General features: G+C 53.9%; 2 protein-coding genes across 13 annotated transcripts in view; both read right to left on the reverse strand.

Moving 5' to 3' along the window:
• MROH1 (maestro heat like repeat family member 1) overlaps positions 1-24783 on the reverse strand; it is a 120014-nt gene that overhangs the window by 56378 nt on the left and 38853 nt on the right. For 7 of the 8 annotated variants that reach the window (XM_050800819.1, XM_050800822.1, XM_050800820.1 and 4 more), the window contains exons 7-11: positions 14713-14864; positions 13825-13965; positions 13313-13405; positions 6282-6360; positions 4957-5070 (exon numbers count right to left, since the gene is read on the reverse strand). In XM_050800819.1, the coding sequence (XP_050656776.1) occupies positions 4957-5070; positions 6282-6360; positions 13313-13405; positions 13825-13965; positions 14713-14864 (579 nt within the window). Of the gene's footprint in view, positions 1-4956; positions 5071-6281; positions 6361-13312; positions 13406-13824; positions 13966-14712; positions 14865-16889; positions 16942-24783 lie in introns of those variants that run through there. The other variant, XM_050800824.1, reaches the window with a different exon arrangement.
• On the reverse strand, positions 9720-13298 carry LOC126960991 (uncharacterized). Of its 5 annotated transcripts, XM_050800977.1 has the most exons (3): positions 12728-13298; positions 12383-12667; positions 9720-12262 (listed from the first exon to the last, which is right to left on the reverse strand). In XM_050800977.1, the coding sequence occupies exons 1-3, from the start codon at positions 13070-13072 to the stop codon at positions 12143-12145; spliced, it is 750 nt and encodes a 249-aa protein (XP_050656934.1). In that variant the 5' UTR covers positions 13073-13298; the 3' UTR covers positions 9720-12142. The 5 variants fall into 5 exon arrangements, with proteins under 5 accessions (XP_050656934.1, XP_050656936.1, XP_050656935.1 ...); XM_050800979.1 differs by having other exon boundaries at positions 12563-13298; XM_050800978.1 differs by having other exon boundaries at positions 12503-13298.

Consider the following 24783-nt stretch of genomic DNA (forward strand, 5'->3'; position numbering starts at 1 on the left):
TTTAAAAGATTTGATTTATAAAACTATGTAAGATAGGCACAATGACATAACACACACGTAACAGGGAATCCCAAAGAAGACTTCTGAAGTCATGGAGTACTGAAATGCTGTGACACAAAACCCAGGTCTATTGAGATAAAACAGAATTGACACACATGCTGCATGGGTACTCTACGGACCTAGGGGGAAATCAACTCAGAATAGCCAGCACTGAGACACAGTAAAATTTCCGGTTTTAAAACATAAAAATAGCCCGTAATCCTGGCATGCATGCGTGTGTGTATGTGTGTGTGTGTGTGTGTGTGTGCGCGTGTGTATGCAAAGGATTTATATATATATATAAAAATCCTTTGGGCATCTAGGCAGAAAAGACAAAATCATTTATAAGGAAAATCAGTCAAATCAGATAGTCAGCAATGAGTTATCAATATCAGTAATAGATTCTAGAAGACAAGAAAGCAACATATGAAGATACCTCAGACTTTTATACCCAGCCACTTAAACTGAGATGGCCTGGTGTCTGTCTAACACGAGAAACGGCTCTCTGGACCATGGACTGAAAGAATGACATGCAGGGACCAACCACGGCCTCAACTTGCAATCATGTTCCAATATTTTCATTGAAAACTTGATGACTTCTGGCTGGGTGAAATGGCTCACGCTTGTAATCCCAGTACTTTGGGAGGCCAAGGTGGGAGGATTCCTTGAGCCCAGGAGTTGGAGACCAGCCTGGGCAACAAAGCAGGATCTCATAACACACCCACAAAAATGGCTAAAATTAAAGACCAGCCAATGTTGGTGAGGACATGAAGCAAAAATGCTCATAAGCCACTTGTGAGACATAAGGTGTGGGGTATAAATTGGGGTATAAACAGCTACTTTGGAAAAATAGAAGGGTTTATGTACACAACTTGAACACACACACACTTTATAACCCGAAATTCGACATCTAGGTCAACACTAACTGTGTAAAGGACAAATGTTAATAGTGGATTATGCATTAACAGTTAAATACGGGATAGAGCCATTTACCCATCACAGGCAGAATGAATCACTGTAATAGATAATTCACTGGAATCCTTCACAGAAATGAAAATAAATGAACTGTACTATATGTATAAATTTCACCAAGAGAATACTGAGGAAAAGAAGCCAGATACAAAATTATTTACACCGTACAATTCTCTTTGCACAACATCCCAAAACAGTAACACTATCTACTATTGTTAGAAGTCACCCCTTCCGGCCGGGCACGGTGGCTCAAGCCTGTAATCCCAGCACTTTGGGAGGCCGAGACGGGCGGATCACGAGGTCAGGAGATCGAGACCATCCTGGCTAACACAGTGAAACCCCGTCTCTACTAAAAAATACAAAAAACGAGCCGGGCGATGTGGCGGGCGCCTGTAGTCCCAGCTACTCGGGAGGCTGAGGCAGGAGAATGGTGTAAACCCGGGAGGCGGAGCTTGCAGTGAGCTGAGATCCGGCCACTGCACTCCAGCCTGGGCAACAGAGCGAGACTCCGTCTCAAAAAAAAAAAAAAAAAAAAAAAAAAAAAGAAGTCACCCCTTCCAAGGGGCTTGAGAGTGCCATCCCTGGGTGGTGTTGATGTCCCATTTCTTTACCTGGTTGGTGAATAAATACAAAGGATCACTGTGTGATTACTCATGGAGCTGAACAGTTAACATGTGTACATTTTTCTATATGCGTATTATACTTCAAAATAAAAATAATTAAAAATGACATAGATGGCCTAGGTGCCCATCTCACTTCTGTAATCCCAGCACTTTGGGAGGCCAAGGAAGGAGGATCACTTGAACCCGGGAGTTCGAGACCAGCCTGGGCAACATAAGGAGACCCCATTTCTACAAAAATACAAAAATATTGGCAGAATGTACTGGTGCATACCTGTAGTCTCAGCTACTTGGGAGGCTAAGGTGGGAGAATTGCTTGAGCCCAGGAGTTCAAGGCTGCAGTGAGCTATGATTGCACCACTGCATTCCAGCCTGGGTGAAAGAACGAGACCTTGTCTCAAAACAAAACCAAAAAATGACACAGATGTATATGTGCTGATGTTAAAAGTTATCTAAGATATACTAGCAAGTGAAAAAAGCATGTTTTGAAGTATGTCATTTGGTTAAAATATTTCCTTGCGTACATGCATTTGTACATATGTAAATGCACAGAGAAAGAACTTCAAGGAAAAAATGAAACGTGGGGAAAACAAAGTGAATGCTGAAAAGCATAAATGTGATTGATGAATTAACAAAGGGAAGCTGAGCATGGTTAATCCCATGAAATGTTGAACTTCTGAATGGAAAAACGCATCTCTAACAAGAGCACGGGCACTAAGAATTCCGTAAGAATTTCACTTGAGATGCCAACCTCATCAAGTAAATGGGGAAAAGAGCACCTGCCTCAAGGGTTACTTCTACCACCAGAGGCTGAGTGCACGCTGCTGACGCAGATGCTTTACTTTCTGTGGGGCTGCCACACGCGCCATGCCTCTGAGGCTCCCTTCCCCAAGGACCACTGACCACAGCAGCCCCTCTGTGTGAAAGCTGCAGGCACTCTCCTCTCAGGCCTTCCACGGAGAGCCCGAGCTTCCCTCCTTTCCCCTCCACAGAGGGGGCGCCTCCCTCCCTGCCCCGTCACACAGAGCGGGCGCTCCCCTCCCAACCCCTCCACGGAGAGCCCAGGCTTCCTTCTCTTCCCCTCCACAGAGCAGGTGCTCCTCTCCAGGCCCCTCCACAGAAGGGACTCTCCCCTCCCAACCCCTCCAGAGAGCGGGCACTCCCCTCCCCACTCCTCCACACAGAGCAGACGCTCCTCTCTGGGCCCCTCCACAGACGGGGCGCTCCCCTCCCAACCCCTCCACACAGATCGGGTGTGCCCCTCCCCACCCCCAGCATCCAGACAGCCCACCGCAGCACCACCCTGGGCTCTGAAATCTGGACAGGCCCAAAGCAGCAGGACCTCAGGCTGCTTCTGGTGGGGCAAGGGCCGCAGAGGGTGTCCTGAGGTGCCTGCACCTGATTCTTAGCCTGGTGACATTCGCACTGTGGCCCCTTCTACCCCTGTCCTCCCTTGGCCCTGCTTTCTGTTTTTTTTTTTTTTTTTTTACTTTTGTTTTTTTGAGACGGAGTATCGCTCTGCTGTCCAGGCTGGAGTGCAGTGGCACCATCTCGGCTCACTGCAACCTCCAGAGGCCTTCTGGGTTTAAGCAATTCTCCTGCCTCAGCCTCCCACGTAGCTTGGATTACAGGTGCCCGCCACCATGCCAGGCTAATTTTTTTTTTTTTTTTGTATTTTTAGTAGAGACAGGGTTTCACCATGTTGGCCAGGCTGGTATTGAACTCTGACCTCAAGTGATCTGCCCGCCACGGCCTCCCAAAGTGCTGGGATTACAGGCGTGAGCCACTCCCCAGCCAGCCCTGCTGCTTTCTCAAGCTGCTCCTACATGTCCCAGAACTCTATGTGCCTTCCTCAGTGGCTGCTGTTTGCATCCCAGCACCTGACAGTGAACCTCACAGGACAGGGGGCAGTGCTCCGCTTCTGAAAAGGGCAGACAGAAAATATTTTAGGCTTTGTGGGTCACATGTGGTCCCTTTGTTTGCTTTTATAACCCATCAAAGATGTAACAACCTCCCTAGCTCACAGGCTCAGCATGGGCAGACAGCAGGGCTGGCGGGCCATGGCCACTGCACTGACCTGCAGAAGAGCCATGCTGGAAACCACAAGCTCACCTGTGAAAAATAGTATGTTTTCAGGATTATCACTAATCACTTCAATTAGCCTTAAGGATGGGTACGGTGGCTCACACCTGCAATCCCAGCACTTTGGGAGGCCAGGTGGGCAGATCACCAGGTCAGGAGATTGAGACCATCCTGGCCAACATGGTGAAACCCTGTCTCTAAAAAAATACAAAAATTAGCTGGGCCTGGTGGCACACCCCTGTAGTTCCAGCTACCCAGGAGGCTGAGGCTGGAGAATGGTGTGAACCCGGGAGGTTGCAGTGAGCCGAGATTGCGCCACTGCACTCCGGCCTGGCGACAGAGCAAGACCAGGTCTAAAAAAAAAAAAAAGAGGCCGGGCGCGGTGGCTCAAGCCTGTAATCCCAGCACTTTGAGAGGCCGAGACGGGCGGATCACGAGGTCAGCAGATCGAGACCATCCTGGCTAACCCGGTGGTCAGGTTAACCCGATGGCTAACCCCGTCTCTACTAAAAAATACAAAAAACTAGCCGGGCGAGGTGGCGGGCGCTTGTAGTCCCAGCTACTCGGGAGGCTGAGGCAGGAGAATGGCGTGAACCCGGGAGGCGGAGCTTGCAGTGAGCTGAGATCCGGCCACTGCATTCCAGCCTGGGCGACAGAGCGAGACTCTGTCTCAAAAAAAAAAAAAAAAGAAAAAAGAAAAAAGAAAAAAGAAAATTAAAAATTAGCCTTAAAACAAGGAAACGTGAATTTTTTACTGTAATTGTGAAGAAACCATCACACATACGTACACTGAGGGACATTCTACAAAACAGTTGGCCTCCTCATCCCTTAAAAAGAGTAAAAAGGCTCCTCTTGGGCAAAGAAGTCTAAGAGACAACCAAACTAAACCAAAGTATGTCTCTGAATAGATCCCAGAGTGAGCTAGAGCAGTGGGCTCAGGGATGGCTGTCTTAGGCTCTGGGAGCCCTCAGAGCCACGGTCACGTGGGGAGTGTGGCCACGCATGGTGTCTGCAGCCAGCTGTCAAAGCAAGTGTGAGCCACCACCATCTGGTGAAGGGTAGAAAGGTACCACCCATGCAACTTTCCAAGAAGTTTAGAATTTTGCAAAATAGAAAGTAGGAAGCCTTTCCAGAGAATTCAAAGCAGGATGGTGCTTTCACCTAGAGGGACAAAATCTGCCGGGACCTGCTCCATCCTGGACACGGCCAGGGGCGGCGGCCGGGCTAGCATGGAGGCACTCACCAGCCGAGTTGATGACATGTCGGACCACCTGCAGGGTGCCCACGCGGGTCCTCTCATTGCTGGTGTCCAGCCTGGGCAGCAGGAAGGCCAGTAGGCGGTCAGGCAAGCTGCAGGCTACAGGGCAACAGGTACAGATTAGGCTCCATGTCATCTTGTTCATCCCTATACACAGCGTCCACCTACTCTCCAGCACAGGGGAGGAGCCAGGAGAGAGTTGCTGTGTGAAGGTGAGAAGCTGGGGCCACCTAATCACTAGGCCTGGCTCCGATGCCCTTGTCTAAGGCAGGGTTGGAGCACATGTGGTCCTTAGCCCACGGCGCCAGCACCACCCAGAGCATGCCGGGACTTAGATCTTGGCCCACCCACACACTGGTGCTTGTTTCAGCATCTCCAGCTCACAAGGCGGCCTGCGAGAGGGCCCTCAGTGGCCCTTCTTGACTCTCCTGGCTCTAGACCAGTCTAAGACTCAAGAGGACTCGAGCTGTCAAGCACACAGACCCTCAGCCCAAGCAGGGCTAACAGCCCAAGCTCCAGGAGCCCTCTGGCAACGACTGCAGCAGCCCCCTTATCAGTACTTCACGGACCAGACCATCCCCCTTCCAGGTGGGCTCTGGAGGCCTGCTCTGCCTGGGTATCAGACCTGTGGTCCCTCTGCCCACCACACCCCTGCCCCCAGCCTGGCTGCAATCAGTCTCCCCACACCCCTCCTGCGGATCTTGTGTAAGGGCAGATGCTCATGCAGGTGGGGGACCCGAGGCCCAACCAACTCAAGGGAGATGCCAATGCTGTGGCCCCAGCAGGGTGACAGCCCCAAGTGCAAGCAGGGTCCCTCCTCACACCATCTGCTGCCCCTCCAGGATGGCTATGAGGGCCTGTGCAGGGCACAGGGACAGCATCCAGTGGGGGTGGTGACAGGATGCATGGCACTTCCAGGTGGGTCATGGGAGGCCGGCAGGTAACCAGGGCCAGCAGCCACATGCCACCTGGGGAGTAGAGAGCAGGCCATGGAGCCAGAGATTGGGTGTGGAGGAATAGGTAGGCGGGGGGCAAGTAGGGGAATGCGGGGACTGGACCATTAGTGGAGGTGCCCAAGGATTTGGGCAGGTCAGCAGCTCCTCGGAGGAGAACAACGTTCCAGGCTGCAGCCGCTGCCCAGGCCCTGGTTCAGAGAACTCTGGAGCCACAGGTAGGCCCAGGAGAGGTGGAAACAGGGGCCTCCTCATCCCAGACCAGGACCCCAGCCACCACCATCCTCCACATGCAGCAGGTGGTGACCCCATGAGTCTCCGCAGATGCCTGTGGGCAAGGTTGGGCCCACCACTCACCCAGCACAGTGAAGCAGCGCAGCACCTCCTTCTGGTTGCTCATCACCAGGGGGCTTGAGGACTCCACAGGCACACAGATCTGCTCCAGGAACAGGGCAGAGGTTATAGACCAGAGAGGCCAGAAGGAAGGATTCCCTCCCTTTGACGATTCTGGGCCTGGGCAGCTAGGCAGAGGGCTCTGGGTTTCCACCCCATGCCTACAGCAAGCAGCAGGCACTCCAGGCTCTTTCTCACCCAAGCCCTGGGTGCAGGACAGTCTCATCCCCTGTAATCAGAGGCGCTCCAGGGACCAGCCCCATCTCCTTACGGTGGGGGAGAGGGAGACGGGCAGCAACAGGCAGACACACAGCTGCTGTCAAGTCTCCAGGGAAACATCCTGCTCCTGCCACCCTCCACCCCTCCTACCAGCAGCAGGAGAAGAGATTCCCAAGAAACATTTCTTGACTAGAGAGGAGAGTCTCCCATGCCCAGGCATGACGCCCAGGACGCCAGGCTGGAAAGCATTAATCTCTAGGACACATAAAGCACTGGAACCCAAAACTTCTGGACTCCACTTGTTCAAAATCATAAGGGAAAAAAAAATCATATTGGTAAAAAGCAAAAACTAAGGCTGCTGGCTGGGCATGGTGGTGCATGCCTGTGGTCCCAGCTACTCAGGAGGCTGAAGTGGGAGGACTGCCTCAGCCCGGGAGGTTGAGGTTGCAGTGAGCTGTGATGGTGCCACTGCACTCCAGCCCGGGGACAGAGCAAGACCCTGTCTCAAACAAATGAACAGACAACAACAAAAAACTAAGGATGCTGGCAGATGCATCTCTGGGCTCCACAGTACCTTAGTGGGTGATACAGAAGCACACCCCCACTAATCCAGGTGTGACATCCTAGGTCCCCACTCGCAGGTGTCACAGCAAAGGGCACTGACAGGGTCTCTGCACAAAGAGCTCCAAAGCAATTCTTTAGCAGAGCCCTCTTATGAGCCAGAAGAGGTAACCACAGCAAAGACTCCAGGCCCACAGGGCCGCACCCCAACCTGGGTTCTTAGAGAACTGTCAGGAAGCATGGTAAGGTGGAGGAGCTGGCCCCAGGGCTCAGCTCTAGGTTCCCAGGTAGCTCCTTGTTATTTCTTTTTCAAAACGAGTTTCGCTCTTGTTGCCCAGGCTGGAGTGCAATGGCGCGATCTTGGCTCACTGTAACCTCTGCCTTCTGGGTTGAAGCAATTCTCTTGACTCAGCCTCCCAAGTAGCTGGGATTACAGGTGTGTGCCACCACACCTGGCTAATTTTTGTATTTTTAATACTGACAGGGTTTCTCCATGTTGGTCAGGATGGTCTTGAACTCCTGACCTCAGGTGATCCGCCCGCCTCGGCCTCCCAAAGTGCTGGGATTACAGGTGTGAGTCACTGTGCCCGGCGTGCTCCTTGTTATTTCTACCGTAAAGACCAAATATGATCATAAAAGATGCTGCAGTTGGCAGGGCGCAGTGGCTCACGCCTGTAATCCCAGCACTTTGGGAGGCCAAGGCAGGCAGATCACGAGGTCAGGAGATCGAGATCATTCTGGCTAACACAGTGAAACCCCGTCTCCAGGCCGGGTGAAGTGGCTCATGCCTGTAATCCCAGCACTTTGGGAGGCTGAGGTGGGCGGATCACAAGGTCAAGAGATCGAGACCATCCTGGCCAATGTGGTGAAACCCAATCTCTGCTAAAAATACAAAAATTAGCTGGGCAAGGTGGCGCGTGCCCGTAGTCCCAGCTGCTCTGGAGGCTGAGGCAAGAGAATGGCATAAACCTGGGAGGCAGAGCTTGCAGTGAGCTGAGATCTCGCCATTGCACTCCAGCCTGGCGACAGAGCGAGACTCCATCTCAAAAAGAAAAAGATGCTGCAGCTTCCTGCCTGCTCTTTCAGATCACTCGCCCTGCAGGAAGCTAGCCACCAGGTTGTGAGGACACTCAAGCAGCCTTATGAAGAGACCGATGTGGTGAGGAACTGGGGCCTCCAGCCAACAGCCAAGTGAATGAACAGCCTCGGAAGCAGATCCTCCAGCCCCAGTAGAGCCTTCAATGGCACGGCCCAGGCTGACAGCATGAATGGGTGTAAAGTAACAAGGAACCCTGAGTTGGAGCAACCCCCTGAGCTGCTCTCAACTCTGGGCCCACTGTGAGATAATAGATGTTGTTGTTGTTGTTTCTGAGACAGAGTCTCGCTCTGTTTCCCAGGCTGGAGTGCAATGGCGCGATCTCGGCTTACTGCAACCTCCGCCTCCTGGGTTCAAGCAATTCTCCTGCCTCAGCCTCCTGAGTAGCTGGGATTACAGGCGTGTGCCACCATGCCTGGCTAATGTTGTATTTTTGGTAGAGACAGGGTTTCACCATGTTGGTCAGGCTGGTCTCGAACTCCTGACCTTGTGGTTCACCCGCCTTGGCCTCCTAAAGTGCTGGGATTACAGGCGTGAGCCACTGCACCCGGCCTAGATGTTGTTGTTTTAAGGTGGTAAGTTTTGCAGTAACTGGTTACACAGCAATATATAACTAACGCAAATGGGTATTCATCTCAAAAAAAGATACAGTTGGATTCTCATTCCTTCCGTAAAATAAATCCCAGACAGATTAAATAATAAAAGCATACGGGGCCAGGTGCAGAGGCTCATGCCTGTAATCCCAGCACTTTGGGAGGCCAAGGTGGGTAGATCACTTGAGGTCAGGAGTTCAAGACCAGCCTGGCTAACATGGTGAAACCCGGTCTCTATTAAAAATACAAAAATTAGCCAGGCATCATAGCACGCACCTGTAATCCCAGCTACTCAGGAGGCTGAGGCAGGAGAATGACTTGAACCTGGGAGGCTGAGGCTGCAGTGAGCTGTTATCGCCACTGCACTCCAGCATGTGTGACAAAGCGAGACCCTGTCTCAAGAATGAATTAATGACTCAATGACAAACTAGGAGCAAATATTTTCACATATATAATACAAGGTTATAAATAACTGCTATAGGCCAGGTGCAGTGGCTCACACCTGTAATCTCAATACTTTGGGAGGCTGAGACAAGAGGATCACCTGAAGCCAGGAGGTGGAGACCAGCCTGGACAACAGAGTAAGACTCTGTTTCTTCTCCTTTTTTTTTTTTTTTTTTTTTTTTTGAGACAGTCTCACTCTGTTGCCCAGGCTGGAGTGCAGTGGTGCGATCTCAGCGCACTGCAACTGCAATCTCCACCTCCTGGGTTCAAGCAATTCTCCACCCTCAGCCTCCTGAGTAGCTGGGATTACAGGTGCCCACCACCACACCCGGCTAATTTTTTTGTATTTTTTAGTAGAGACAGGGTTTCACCATGTTGGCCAGGCTGGTCTCGAACTCCTGACCTCAGGTGATCTGCCTGCCTCGGCCTCCCAAAGTGCTGGGATTACAGGTGTGAGCCACCGCGCCCGGCCTCTTTTTTTTTTTTTTTTTTTTTTTTTTTTTTTAAAACACGGTCTTGTACTGTTGCCCAGGCTGGGATGCACTGGCGTGATCACAGCTCATTGCAGCCTCAACCTCCTGGGCTCAAGCGATCCTCCTACCTCAGCCTCTCGAGTAGCTGGAACCACAGGCACGTGCCATGACACCTGGCTCTTAGTAAGTTTCTGTTGCTATTACAGATAGTGTTTTCATACACCTTCTACCTGGTCAGTACTGGTATAGAAACATGTTCTCGGCTTTTGTAGGTTGGTCTTGTAACTGGCAAACTTGCAGAACTTTGTTTTCTTTTTTGACACAAGGTCTTGCTCTGTCACCCAGGCTGGAGTACAGTGGCATGATCATGGCTCACTGCAGCCTCAACTTCCTGGGCTCAAGTGATCCTCCAACCTCAGCCTCCTGAATAGCTGGGATTACAGATCTGTGCCACTATACTCAGCTAATTTTTTTCTGTAGAGATGGGGTCTCCCTATGTTGCCCAGGTTGGTCTCGAACTCCTGGGCTCAAGCAGTTCCTCCTCAGCCTCCCAAAGTGCTGGGATTACAGATGTGAGCCACCACGCCTTGCCGGAACTTTTGACTGGTCCTAATAGTTTGGCCAGGAAGGTGGACGGGTGATGCATAATGACCATCTTCCCTTCCCTCCTGGTTCTTTTCTTTCTCTGTAGAACGAGCAGAGGATCCTGTCTGCAGCGAGAGGCAGGCCCTTCCTGTTCTTGACCTTACAGGGAATTGCCTAAAACTTCCCATCAGTTATGAAGAAGACTGAGGGTTCGGGTATACAGACTTTGTTAAGTTAGGGAAGTTCCTTTCCAATCTTAGTTGTTCAGAATTTTAGGCCAGGCACAGTGGCTCACGCCTGTAATCCCAACAATTTGGGAGGCTGAAGCAGGGGGATCACTTGAGGTCAGGAGTTCGTGACCAGCCTGGCCAACATGGTGAAACCTCATCTCTACTAAAAATACAAAAATTAGCCAGGCGTGGTGGCGGGCACCTGTAACCCCAGCTACTTGGGAGGCTGAGGCAAGAGAATCACTTCAACCCGGGAGGCAGAGGTTGCAGTGAGCCGAGACTGCGCCATTGCACTCCAGCCTGGGCAACAAGAGTGAAACTCCATCTCAGGGAAAAAGAAAAAATCATCAAAAGTTTTTTCTGCATTGATTGAACTCAGACACTATTTTTCTCTAGTCTATTACTGTGAAGTGCACTGACAGCTCCCAAACGCTGGATAGGCCTTGCGTTGTGAGCTAAGCCCTCTCGCATAAGCTGTTTTGAAAAGTACAGTCTTGGCTGGGTGCCGTGGCTCGTGCCTGTAATCCCAACACTTTGGGAGGCCGAGGCGGGTGGATCACCTGAGGTCAGGAGTTCGAGATCAGCCTGACCAACATGGAGAAATCCCATCTCCACTAAAAACAGAAAAAATAAAAATAGAAATAGAAAAACTAGCCAGGTGTGGCGGTGGGCACCTGTAATCCCAGATACTCAGGAGGCTGAGGCAGGAGATCGCTTGTACCCAACAGGCAGAGTGTGCAGTGAGCCGAGATTGTATCACAGCACTCCAGCCAGGGTGACAAGAGTGAAACTCCATCTCAAAATACATACATACATACATACATAAGTAAAAGGATGGTCTGGGGTTCAGTAACCTGCTACTTTATGCAAAACCTCACGTCTATGCTCATCATGACACACCTGCATTTCCTTACACGGCTCTGCCTGGGATTTGAGCCAGACCTCACAGAATGAAAGAGGTAGCTCTGGATCGTTTCTATTTCCAAGTGTACTTGTACTGGACAGGAATTAATTGTTCCTCAAAAGTTTGGTGGAACTCAGTCGTGAAACCATTTGGGTCCTGGGCTTGTTTTAAGGAAGAAAGGTCTTAGAATATTATTTCTGTTGCTTTACTGGCTTATTCAATTCTCTGTTGCTTTTCATACCAATTTTGACATTTTTATCTTTCTAGGAACCTAACCATTTCATACAGTTTTAAGTTTGTTACCATGTAACTGTTCACAGCACTTACATTATGTTTACTAGCTCTGTGGCTGCCGTCCCCTCTTCCCCTTTGTTTCTGGGATGCAGCCAGGACCATCCAGGCGGTGGAGAGTGGGGCCCAGCTGGAGTGGGCCAGGTGAGGGGCAGAGCCAAGCAGTAAGCCCACCTCCACACGAGCCCACACCTCCACACTTCTTTTCAGAAAGTCTCCTTGCAGACTTCACCACACCACCCTCTCTAGCTCCTGTCCCTGTCCCCTCTCATCCAGAAAGTCCCATGGACAGACGACCCCCAGTGCCAGGGTCATGGGCGACCCAGCACCTGTGTCCCTCAGTCGTTCTCAGGCCTCATTCACCCGACCTGGGGAGGGGTCCCAGATGCTCAGCTTCCTCCCCACCTCGCTTCCTCTCCAGCAGGGCCTTCAAGACCCCCGCCCTGCAGCCCAGGGCCTCTCCTCTGCTCCTCTGAGCTCCGTCCCCAGAAACCCAGGGCAGTCTCCCCCAGCTGGTGCTTCAGCTGCGCTGACCTTCTCCAAGACCACCTGTACCGGGCCCGCACTGGGCCTGGGCACCCACTCCACACTGACCTTCTCCAAGACCACCTGTACAGGGCCCACACTGGGCCTGGGCACCCACTCCACACTGACCTTCCCCGAGACCACCTGTACCGGGCCCGCACTGGGCCTGGGCACCCACTCCACACTGACCTTCTCCGAGACCACCTGTACCGGGCCCGCACTGGGCCTGGGCACCCACTCCACACTGACCTTCTCCGAGACCACCTGTACCGGGCCCGCACTGGGCCTGGGCACCCACTCCACACTGACCTTCTCCGAGACCACCTGTACCGGGCCCGCACTGGGCCTGGGCACCCACTCCACACTGACCTTCTCCGAGACCACCTGTACCGGGCCCGCACTGGGCCTGGGCACCCACTCCACACTGACCTTCCCCGAGACCACCAGTACCGGGCCTGCACTGGGCCTGGGCACCCACTCCACACTGACCTTCTCCGAGACCACCTGTACCGGGCCCGCACTGGGCCTGGGCACCCACTCCACACTGACCTTCTCCAAGACCACCTGTACAGGGCCCACACTGGGCCTGGGCACCCACTCCACACTGACCTTCCCCGAGACCACCAGTACCGGGCCTGCACTAGGCCTGGGCACCCACTCCACACTGACCTTCTCCGAGACCACCTGTACCGGGCCCGCACTGGGCCTGGGCACCCACTCCATGCCAACCTTCTCTGAGACCACCTGTACCGGGCCTACACTAGGCCTGGGCACCCACTCCACGCCAACGTTCTCCGAGACCACTCGTACTAGGCCCGCACTGGGCCTGGGCATCCACTCCTGCCACCTCCATCCTGGGGGCTAATATGTCACCTGCACATGCCACTGCTGGGCAGGGTAAGAGCATCGCCACATCACTAAGAAGTTACTCGAGTGACCTTTAGGGAATACCCAGTCCTCAGCCCCACGTGGCTGAGCCATCCACCCCAACTTGCTTTCTGCACCCCTCGTCCAGCAACTTCCCACGGAAAAGTGTGCAGAACCTGAACCCGCCCACTGATGCCCGCCTCCTACCTGGGAGTGCAGTGCAGCCAAGAGGGCATCCAGCTGGGTCTCCAACGTGCGGCTGCCCACACTCACGGCCGCCTCGAGGATCTGGCCCAGGCTCTGCTCGGGGTAGGCAGAAGAGGCCGTCAGTCCTACCTCCAGCCCCCCGAACTGACCGTGAGGTCGACCAGAGCCTCTCAGTTGGGCCACAGGAAGACATGGGCCAGGAGGACATGGGCCCCACCTCGGGGCTCAAATGAGGAGGCCCTTCGTCTACCTCTAGAACTCAGAGCCAGGGAGGAGGGCAGGAAGGCCCAGGAAGGGGGCTCCCTAGGCCACAGGTGCCTTTGACCAAAAGGCCCAGGTTCCTAGCACCGTCCAGGGCAGAGCAATAGGACAACTAAGCTGGTCCCCACGAGGGCTCTGTCCTTCACAGCCCACCACTGAGCCTTAGCAGAGGACTCACGGCCACCCCCGGGGGAGTGTGATTGGAGGGGTCCTCAGGGACTAGACCGTAGACCTGCCCTGCCTGCAGGTACCTTGGACAAGTAGAAGGTCTCCGAGTGCTTCTTGTAGAGGGCGAGGATCCCAGGGAGGAGCTTGGGCAGCTGCTCTTCCAGACTCTCACTGGGCAGCAGATGGCTCATAGGCCCCAGAGCCTCCACCACGGCAAGACGGAGCTGAGAGGGGACAGTGGGCGGGAAGCTCACGCTGCTCAGTCAACACTAACTGCTCAGAGCACGTCCAGCAAGCACTGGGACGGACATGAACCAACAATGGGCTACCAGTGGGTGCCACAGGGGCTGGGAAGTGAGCCCAGCACCCAGAGGTCAGCTGTAGGGAGACCACAGCAAGCCAGATGGTGGCCAGGCCCAGGGGGTCTGTAGGAGATGCTCAGAGCCCCGCCAGCAGCACTGGGCCTCTGGGCAGAAGGAAAAACCCACAGTGACGAGGCCCCTCTGGCACAAGTTGTAAGGATGGGAACTGCAGGTGGGGCAGCCTAAAGGTGGCTGGGCACGGTGGCTCACACCTGTAACCCCAGAGCTCTGGGAGGCCAAGGCAGGTGGGTCACCTGAGGTCAGGAGTTCGAGACCAGCCTGGCCAACATGGCGAAACCTCATCTCTACTAAAAATACAAAAATTACCTGGGAGTGGTGGCGGGCGCCTGTAATCCCAGCTATTCGGGAGGCATGAGAATCGCTTGAACCAGGGAGGTGGAAGCTGCAGTGAGCCAAGTCATGCCACTGCATGGGTGACAGAGTGAGACTCTGTCTCAAAAAGATAAATAAAGGTGAGCCACCTCTCACTGGGCACCTCTGCTCGCCAGTGAACCACCACCACCCTCCGATCAATTTGCCATGGGCAGGGAATGTGGGAAGGAGAGCGTCCTGGCATCAGGTGTGGACTGGTGCAGCCGCGGGTCGTACCTTGGCTTCTCGACTCTGCAGCCACTGGTGGAAGAGAACATCGTAGGCGCTGAAGATGTCGGTGGCAAAGGCGTCCTTCCTGACCGTGGGGTCTGGGGCCCGGTCCAGGTTGGCCAGGTACTCCAGGGCACCCTCGCTGAAGCGCTGCAGAGCTGCGACACCGGCCAGTGGTAAGCGGCTGCAGGCCGTGGGCTTGTGACGATCCCCAGCACCTATGTCTGCCTCCTGCCCCTTCCAGAAATCCCATGGCAGCCTGCACAATGCCCTCCCTAGTACACTAGCCAAGCACAGAACTCCAGGACTACACAGGGGTGAAAAGTGTCCCTCCAAATTCATGGCCTTATTGGAAATAGGGTTTTTGCAGATGAGACTTTTTTTTTTTTTTTTGAGACAGAGTCTTGCTCAGTCTGTCACTCAGGCTGGAGTGTAGTGACACAGTCTTGCTCTGTCTCTCAGGCTGGAATGCAGTGGCTTGATCTCGGCTCACTGCAATCTTTGCCTCCCAGGTTCAAGTGATTCTCCTGCCTTAGCCTCCTGACTAGATGAAGCTACAAGTGTGTACCATTATACTTGGCTAATTTTTATATTTTTAGGAGAGATGGGGTTTCACTATGTTGGCCAGGCTGGTCTCAAACTGCTGACCTCAAGTGATCTGCCCACCTTGGCCTCCCAAAGTGCTGGGATGACAGGCATGAGCCACCACGCCCGGCCAGATGTGACCGTTAAAATGGGGTCATAGCAAAGTAGGGTGGGCCGTAACTCCAACATGACATCCTTGTAAGAAGAGATGCAGAGGCAGGAGGAAGATGGCCATGTGACATGGAGGCACAGACTGGGGCCAGGCAGCCTCAGGTCAAGGACGCCTTGAATCCATGGCCCCACCAGAAGCTGGGGAGGCTAAAATGAATTCTCTCTCTGGGCCCCCAAGAAGGAACCCATCCTGCCAACATCGTGAGTTTGGACTTCTGGTCTCCAAGACTGTGAGAAAATATATTTCTGTTGTTTGAAGCCACCGAATTTGCACTTGGCGCTTTGTCACCAAAGAAAACTCGTGCAAGTACCAACCTCCTCCCAAAAATGCCCTCTGGCCACAAGTTCCTGCCCACTGCAGTCTGCCACAGAGACAAGAGGAGCAGCGCCATGCCCACCCACCCTCACAGACAGACTTGTGCCACACATTCTGCCCAAGGCTGACGTGCTGGGCACAGTGTGGGCGGGAAGAGCCACAGGGAGAACAATGGCAGGGCGGAGGGGCACCAGGATGCCAGGGTCAGCATGAGGCCCTCCCACGGGTGGGCAGCTCCTGACAGTGCGCCGGTGCCTGTGGTTGTGACCCAGCTATGGCCTTGGGCTGACCATGCAGGCATAGCTGGGAGCAGGCAGAGGCTGGGCAGGTGGCCACCCAGGCTTCGAGTAGTGTGGACATCTGGGTGGAGAGTCAGAAAACATTGGCTGTAGGGCCTGGAGCCCAGGACATGGGCCGAACTCAGGTGCCGATGTGTGAGTGGTCAGTGGGGCTGGGCCCTGGGTGAAGGAGGAACATGGGGGCACAGGGAGAGAAACTGAGGCCAGAGCCTTTCACACAGCCCTGCTGAGGACCAGGCGGAGATGTGGAAACTGGTGGAGGAAACACAAAGGGACCATGAGCTTCAGGGCAGGGCAAAGTCCAAAGCTTCTGAGAGGATGCGCCCACTGCATGGGGAGAGGGCCGCACAAGGCACAAGACCAAGGGGGCACTGCTGGAACCACCTCGGCTGCCCCAATCTTGAGTTCTTCTGATGGGCTTACTCTCTCCAGGGTGACTGCCGACTGCCAATCCCAATAACCCCGCTGTTACAGGCCCTGCTCCAAAGCACAATCTAAACTTGGTATTTTCAAACAATTACTTTTAAATTTCTCCAAACTGCTTAATGTGAGATAACACCTCTTTGCAGCTAGTGGGCTGATCACCTTTCTATGTGTATGTTGGCTGGCTGCGTGGTTCTGGCCCTTTCTTGCCACATTTTTCTGAGCTGTAGTCTCCCCGTCTGATTTCATAGCAGTTCTTCCCACATCTGCTTTAAAAAGCAGCTCAGAGGTGCAGGCCGGACTGCCCAGGCCTAGTCATGGCTCTCCCACTCCCCAGTTGTATGGCCTGGGACGAGTTACTTAGCCTCTTTGTGCCTCAGTTTCCTCACCTATAAAATGGGGCAGTGGCTGGGCGCGGTGGCTCATGCCTGTAATCCCAGCACTTTGGGAGGCTGAGGCGAGTGAATCATGAGGTCAGGAGTTCGAGACCATCCTGGGCAACATGGTGACACCCCGTCTGTACTAAAAATACAAAAAATTAGCCGAGCATGGTGGCACTCACCTGTAATCCCAGCTACTTGGGAGGCTGAAGCAGGAGAATCACTTGAACCCAGGAGGCGGAGGTTGCAGTGAGCTGAGATCGCACCACTGCACCCCAGGCCGGGCGACAGTGTGAGATTCTGTCTCAAAAAATTAAAAAAAAAAAAAATAGGGCAGTGCACCTGACCCAGGGCTGCTGTGAGGCTCCCCTGCACTGATGCAGATGTGGTACAGAGGGCCAGGCTGGGGTGTGAGTGCCAGTTCCCACTGGCCTTAGGCCCCATCCACTGCTGCTCCTAGGGCCAGGGGTGAGCCTTTCCACTTCTTATGAAGTAGAGAAAACTATAGTATCTTCTTTGGTAATTTTTCTTGTTGATGTTCATCTGCAGTTCTGTGCATTTTTTCAGAACAAATTCCTTTATTTGTCATATCAAACTTGTTAATCTTTTCCTTTGTGATTTATACTTTTTTGTATCTTAAGAAATCACCTGGCCGGGCGTGGTGGCTCAAGCCTGTAATCCTAGCACTTTGGGAGGCCGAGACGGGCGGATCACGAGGTCAGGAGATCGAGACCATCCTGGCTAAAACGGTGAAACCCCGTCTCTACTAAAAAATACAAAAAACTAGCCGGGTGAGGCGGCGGGCGCCTGTAGTCCCACCTACTCGGGAGGCTGAGGCAGGAGAATGGCCTGAACCCGGGAGGCGGAGCTTGCAGTGAGCTGAGATCCGGCCACTGCGCTCCAGCCTGGGGGACAGAGCAAGACTCCGTCTCAAAAAAAAAAAAAAAAAAAAAAGAAATCACCTTAAACCCAGCCTGTAAGAATCAAAAGGTGCAGGTGCTCCCGACAGTCCTGCGAGGCTCGCTGGCCCCTGGCTCTCATGCTTGGGGCAACCATCTCACACCCTTTTCTCGCCACAAACCCCTCCTCACAATGGGCTGACAACCTCACCCAAGAGGACCCTGAGACCACTGGAACCCGCACCTATGCTCTGTGCCTCCTACGCCCCCCACCTGGCTCCCGTGTAGCCAGTGGTCCCCATAAAGCCTCCCTCTGACACAGACCCTGCAACAACCCTACAAGAGCAAAGGCCCTGAGAGGCGCCACTCAGACAAAAATCTCCACCTGTACCCCTCATCCTCTTCATGGGGCCACTGGCCACCTTCTAGCACTGCCTTCAGGGTCACCAGCACCTCCAGGCGCGAACCCGACGGTCGACTCAGGCCCTGCGGGACTCTCCTCGGAAGCTCCCCAGAATCTGTGAGGACAGGTTCACAGAGGAGCTGGCGCCTCTGAGTCTAGCACACAGGAATGCAGACAAGCTTTAGCTGCTGGTCCTCCAACAGCATCCTGCTAAATTACTGTCACCTCTAATAATTTGTGGGAATGCACTGGGATTTTTATATAAACATTTTATTAAGTGAAGACCAAAAACTTTTGGTTTCTTCCATTCTTTGTCTGGGTGGTTGTAGGATTTTGGTTTTTTGTTTTGTTTTTTTGAGACAGGGTCTCGGTCTGTCACTCAGGCTGGAGTGTAGTGACACCAACTTAGCTCACTGCAGCCTGGATCTCCTGGGCTCAAGTGATCCTCTCACCTCAGCCTCTCAAGTAGCTAGGACTACAGGTGCGTGACACTGTACCTGGCTAATTTTATTTTATTTTATTTTAGAAACAGAGGTCTCACTATGATGCCCAGATTGGTCTCAAACTCCTGGGTTCAAGCGATCCAACCACCTCGGCCTACCAAAGTGCTGGGATTACAGGGGTAGGTCACCATGCCCCACCTGAGTTTTTTTTGGAGGCAGAGTCTCACTCCGCCACCGAGGCTGGAATGCAGTGGCACGATCTTGGCTCACTGCAACCTTTTCCTCTCGGGTTCAAGCAATTCTCCTGCCTCAGCCTCCTGAGTAGCTGGGACTATAGGTGCACACTGCCACACCCGGCTAATTTAATTTTTTTGTATTTTAGTAGAGACAGGGTTTCACCGTGTTGCCCAGGCTGGTCTCAAACTCCTGAGCTCGGGCAATCCGCCCACCTCGGCCTCCCACAGTGCTAGGATTATAGGCACGAGCCACTGTGCCCGGCCTAGACTGAGTTTTTAACAAGAATCAACAATGAGGGTAGTGGCCATGTGGTTTTCCTTCTTACATCGATCAGTGTGAGGGCCACCCTCCCAATGTGGAGCTGGCCTCTCACCTCTGGGGCGACCCCCTGTCAGGACAGAGCCAGCCCCTATGCCAGGCAATATGGATTTTGTTCATAGGGTCAGCAATCACAGCGGGGGAGGGGAGATGATAGGAATCTGCTTCGTTCCAAGTTTTGGGATATCGAGGGTCACCGTATCCCAACAAAGGCACCTGAAACCATCTCTGACTTGGGTTCAGCAGCAGGGGCATGGACGGGGAGGGCGGACCCTGAGTGAGGCTAGTCCCTAGATCTCTTTCGTGGTGACATTCAGGTCACAAAAAGAATTTGGGGCCTGGTGCAGTGGCTCACGCCTGTAATCCCAACACTTTGGGAGGCTGAGGCGGGCAGATCACTTGAGGTCAGGAATTCACAACCAGCCTGGCCAACATAGGGAAATCCCGTCTCTACCAAAAATACAAAAATTAGTTGGGTGTGGTGGCGGGCACCTCTGGCCGCAGCTACTCGGGGAGCTGAGGTGGGAGGATCACTTCAGCCTGGGAGGCAGAGGTTGCAGTGAGTCGAGATCACACCACTGCACTCCAGCCTGGGAGACAGAGCGAGACCCTGTCTCCAAAAAAAAAAAAAAAAAAAAAAAAAAGAAAACAAATTTGGAAACTGTCCTTTTTGCTTCATTTCCCTGGGGTGACACAGCCCTGAGGACTGGGAGAGCTCACTGCAGAGCCCATGGAGCATTGCCTGGAACTGGTGCTCTCCTAGAGCACTCACTGCTGGGCTTTCAGAGGTGGCTGCACTGGGGCACACGGTCCCCTCGGTGGCCCTTGCTGGTCCCTTGTGGTCCCCATGTTGCCCCTCACTGTCCCCCCACGGTCCCCGCACCGCCCCTCACGTCCCCTTGAGGTCCCTGCGCCACCCCTCACCGTCCCCCCACGGTCCCCACACTGCCCCTCACCGCCCCCCCCGCGGTACCCGCACTGCCCCTCACGTCCCCTCACGGCCCCTGCACCTCCCCTCACTGTCCCCCTCACGGTCCCTGCACCACTCCCTCACCGTCCCCCGCAGTCCCCACACCACCCCTCACGGTCCCCGCGCCACCCCTCGCTGTCCCCGCGCCACCCCTCGCTATCCCCGCGCCACCCCTCTCTGTCCCCACATCTTTTCACCTCCTGTTTAACACTTGGCTTGTTTCTCCCTTTTCTCTTGATTAGGCGGCAGCTAAAGTATTTAATTCACTTATTTCGAAGAACTCGGTATAAAACATAACGTTTTACCAATTGCTTATTTTCTAAAGCATTAGTTTCTGTGTTTTCTGCCTTGCTCAGGTCATAGGTGAGAAGACGACCACGGTAATGACAAAACTTGCAATGGCCTGACACATACAGTGAGATGGGAGGGCTCAGCTCCCACTTCCCACCCTGCAGAGACCACAGAGGCCAGGGAGGGTCAGGTGGCACAGCATGAGGATTCCAGTGGAACCGGCAGGCTGTCTGCAGGGAGGCCGCTAGCCCCGCAGGAGCGACGCACTGCACAGAAATCCTGGGACTGCAACACTGTAGTGGTTTCCCTAAAGCTGCACGACACTTCCCTCCCTGACAGAGAAAAGGGCAAGCGGCTGCCTGCCACCCACTCCTCCTCAGCTCCTTCCTTGCTGGCGATGGGATCCCCTGCACACCTGTCACTCACCCACAGCACCCAGAGCCTCCACGCCCTCGCCAGTGCAGGGGGTGGGGGCTCCTGCTCTGCCCCAGCCCCACAGCGTCCTTACACTCTGGGTGGCGGGTGACAGGGCTCCAGGGAACAGGTCGGGCACGGGCTGTGAAAGTCAGTGTCTCCTGGCAGCCCCTCCACAGCATCTCCCTTTGATGATGCCGGTGAGCCTGGGCCTCTTCTCACCTCTGGACTCGTGCTCTCTAGCGGGGGTGCTTGGCCAGCTCACCTGACGCCGGCCCTGCACCCGCTTCTCTCTGCCAGCTCAGGGCTGCCCTCCGGGTTGTCCCCAGACTCCTGTCTAGCTGGTGCGCTCTCTTCAGTGTCTGCAACCGGCTGCCACACCCACCTCCTTATTCTTTAATGGAAATGGTTATAGTTTTGTTTCTACACTGCATTTGGTTCTCTTTTCACACTGGTTCTGTCCTCATAGGACCCTGCCCTTTCTCACTTTCACCTCTTTACCTTGCTATTTTTATCCTGTATCTCATCAACCCAAATTATGTTACTTTCTGCTCTAATGCTCCTTTTGTGTGCTGATGTGTGTGTTTTGTGATTGTAACCAATACTGCTGGTCCTGGGTCTGTGGGGAGCTGCTGGCCCCACACCGGAGCCGAGACCCTGCGCTCCAGGGAGGCGGTGCTTTCCACAGCCGCGAACCCCAGGCCAGAGCCACTGCCGTGCAGCCTCACTGGGACACAAACATTCAGAAGGACACTGGTCGCCCCGCCTGGGACACTTCAGCCCAGCCCATTTACAAGGCTAATGTCTCAGCTTCAGGGCTTCCCAGTCCAACACAAAGAATAACTTTGAACCCTACAACTACATGAGGACAGACCATGGTTACACATTCTCAGGAGAGAGGATTTAAAAGAAATTCTAGAAGAAAACTGACTACCCCAGGGTGTACAGTGGAAGGCTCATCAATCACCTTTTGCTGAGGAGGGGCCTTGGAGGGTCTGGTACAGGTGGGCTCTGGCCCAGTGCAAAGAAAGGCCTCGTCTCCCATGTGAAATCAAAGCAGGCAGGCGCCCAGGGGCCACTGGAGACCTCTAACCCCTCACCTCCCCTCTGGGCCTCTGTGGGCCTAGGTTTCTCCTTCTGATTGATCAGAAGGATGCTGGTCAACTCATTAGCATTTCAGGTATTCCGTAGTGGGAAGGTTTTTCAGAATAACAGGCCACCATAATGCCAGAAGCAGAAGCCCACCCCTGTTATGTTACTAGGTTTTTATTTATTGATTTATTTATTTTTGAGACAGAGTCTTGCTCTGTCACCCAGGCTGGAGTTCAGTGGCTTGATCTTGGTTCACTACAGCCTCGACTTCCCAGGGTCAAGCAATCCTCCTGCCTCAGCCTCCCAAGGAGCTGGAATACAGGAATGTGCTACCATACCTGGCAAATTTTTTAAAATATTTTTTGTAACGATGGGGTCTCACCATGTTGCCCAGCCTGGTCGCGAACTCCTGGGCTGAAGTGATCCTCCCATTTTGGCCTCCCAAAGTATTGGGATTACAGGCGGGCATAAGCTACCATGCCCAGCTAGTTTTGATTTTTTTGTTTGTTTTGAGACAGAGTCTCACTCTGTCACCCAGGCTGGAGTACAGTGGTGCAATCTTGGCTCACTGCAGCCTCCGCCTCCCAGGTTCAAGCAATCCTCCTGTTTCAGGCAGAGTATCAGGGATTAAAAGGCATGTGCCACCACACCTGGCTAATTCTTTTGTATTTTTAGCGGAGACGGGGTTTCACCATGTTGGCCAGACTGGTCTTGAACTCCTGACCTCAAGTGATCTGCCCACTTCGGCTTCCCAAAGTGCTGGGATTACAAGCATGAGCCACCGCGCCCAGCCTCTGGGGCATGCTTTTGCACCATCTCTTGACCTCCTGTCTCTGTCCATTCTTTCTAGGGTGCCTCTGATTGGAATGCTGGCCTCAGGGTTCAGCCTGCTAGTTCATTCTTCTCTTTCTCTCCTACTTTCCATATTTTTGCCTTTTTCCTCTATTTTCTGGAAATTTCCACAACTTTCTCTTCCAATTTTTCTATATTTTTCCCATTTCTATTATGGCATCTTTAATTCACAGGTCAATTTTATTCTCTAAATGTGGCTTCTCCATGGTGACACCTCTTGTCCTGAGAATGCATGATGCCCACTTATTTCCCTGAGGATATTAATCAGAGATTTTCTTTCTCTGCTATTTTCTTCTTCCTGAACCATCTACATCTCCAATTAGTGTCTGTTTCTTTTGTTGCCACCTTTTCCACTGGAGGGGTTCCTTGGCTGGGAGGAATTACTGGCTGTCTGCCCTGCTGGATGGTGTGGCCAGGCCAGTTGTGCCTCCAGCACTGGGAGCCTTCCCTGTAGCTCCTCGCCTCCTGGCTGCAGTGCCCTGAGGGCACTCCTGTCCTTGGCACACTGCCTGTCCCGGCTGGACCTGCACCCTCCCGCAGTGGACGCAGGCCTGCCATCCCCCCCACCACTAGGCCTCACCCAGTTGATATGGCATCCTCTGGCCCCAGGCTGCTCCAGCCAGCAGGACCCCCATCCCCTTCAGATGCAAACAGGGCAGCACACGTCCCACACGAGGAGGCCCCACGGAATCTTTGCTGGCTGAACCCATGTGTTTGACATATGGAGGAAAATGCCAGCATGGTAGGGCCTGGAGGAGCCGCAGGTCCCCTATGAAGGGGAAGGTAAGCAAGAGGTGTCAGAACTGCGAGTCTGTTTCTGCTGAGAGCCTCAGTGGCTGCAGGGATCAGGCCATGTGCTTCCCAGAGGAGTGGCGGGGGGGCGACGAGCGTGCAGCACAGAGACAGAGGGCTCGGCAGGCGTCCCAGCTGCCCTGCTCTCAGTCTCTGCCCTGTAGCCCGGACAGCATGTCCTGCGCCCCAGGAACCTTAGCTGAGTCCACACCCAGACCCACTTCCACTCTGCCCCTTCACACCTGGCTCCGTGTGCAGCTGCCCCCATCCTGGCACCAATCCCATTTTCAGCCAAAACTGGGTCACGCGGGGTTACTATCCCTTCTACCTAAGAGGCCCTGCCCTCACCCATGGGTGGGGGAGAGCCTGTGAAGGAGTGCCCCGAAGATGCAGGCATCTGTCAAAGAGCAGGGCCAGGAGAGACGGAGCGCAGGGGCTGAGGACAGGGTGGCAGGAGCCCTGTGATCTGAACCCAAAGTCACCATGAGCAGAGCAGGCGGGTCCAAATGCTCCAAACCAACCCTTCAGTCAACGGAGCCCAGCCCAGCCCTGTAACCACGCCCCCCCACGTTTCGAAAACACACCCTGCCCAGGCCCCACCAGCACCCCCCTCACTGGGCCCTCCCACACCTGCTGCCTGGAGAGGAGGCCTGGAACCTAACAGACCCCTGCCCCACAGGCCTGGGTCTTTACAAGGGCTGGTCCCCTGGGCACGACGGTCCCGTTCTCCTCCCTGCCAGCTACCAGGGCTGGTAGTCTTCCTGACATAGGACACTGGGAACACGAGGCCGTGGATTGTGAGGGCACTAAGGGCACCTCAGGATCTCCAATCTCCACACCCCCTACTAACAGGAATGCCTCCAATCCCACCAACCACTCCCCAACTGTCAGTGGGAGTGGAAAACAAGGTCCAGGTCCATGACATGCCCGCAGTCCCCTGCCAGGCACACAGAGGGCTGTGGACACTGCTGCCAGGAACGGGGCTCCTGGCAGAGGGTGGGGTCAATGAATGTGGCCCCATCCCCTGGGTCCTGGGATGCCCAGAGAGCGGACACTTTTCTAGCCTGGAGCGGGGAGGAAAACAAAAAATCATGGCTTTGAAGGAGTCTCTTGCTGCCGCCCAGGCATGTCCAGGCCTCAGTGGACCCGCAGTGTAAGGTGGAGGGGCTCACCGGGAGCAGAGAGAAACAAG

Source organism: Macaca thibetana, chromosome 8 (genome assembly GCF_024542745.1).
Source record: "Macaca thibetana thibetana isolate TM-01 chromosome 8, ASM2454274v1, whole genome shotgun sequence".
NCBI lineage: Eukaryota > Metazoa > Chordata > Mammalia > Primates > Cercopithecidae > Macaca > Macaca thibetana.

Excerpts from the sequence above, each read along its gene's own strand:
- LOC126960991 (XM_050800975.1), bottom strand. The coding sequence starts at position 13,072 with ATGCCCAGGCCCAGTGCGGGCCTAGTACGAGTGGTCTCGGAGAACGTT. Across the intron at positions 12,263-12,382 it reads CCAGTGCGGGCCCGGTACAG|GTGGTCTTGGAGAAGGTCAG; the intron begins GTGGTCTCGGGG and ends GGCCCGGTACAG.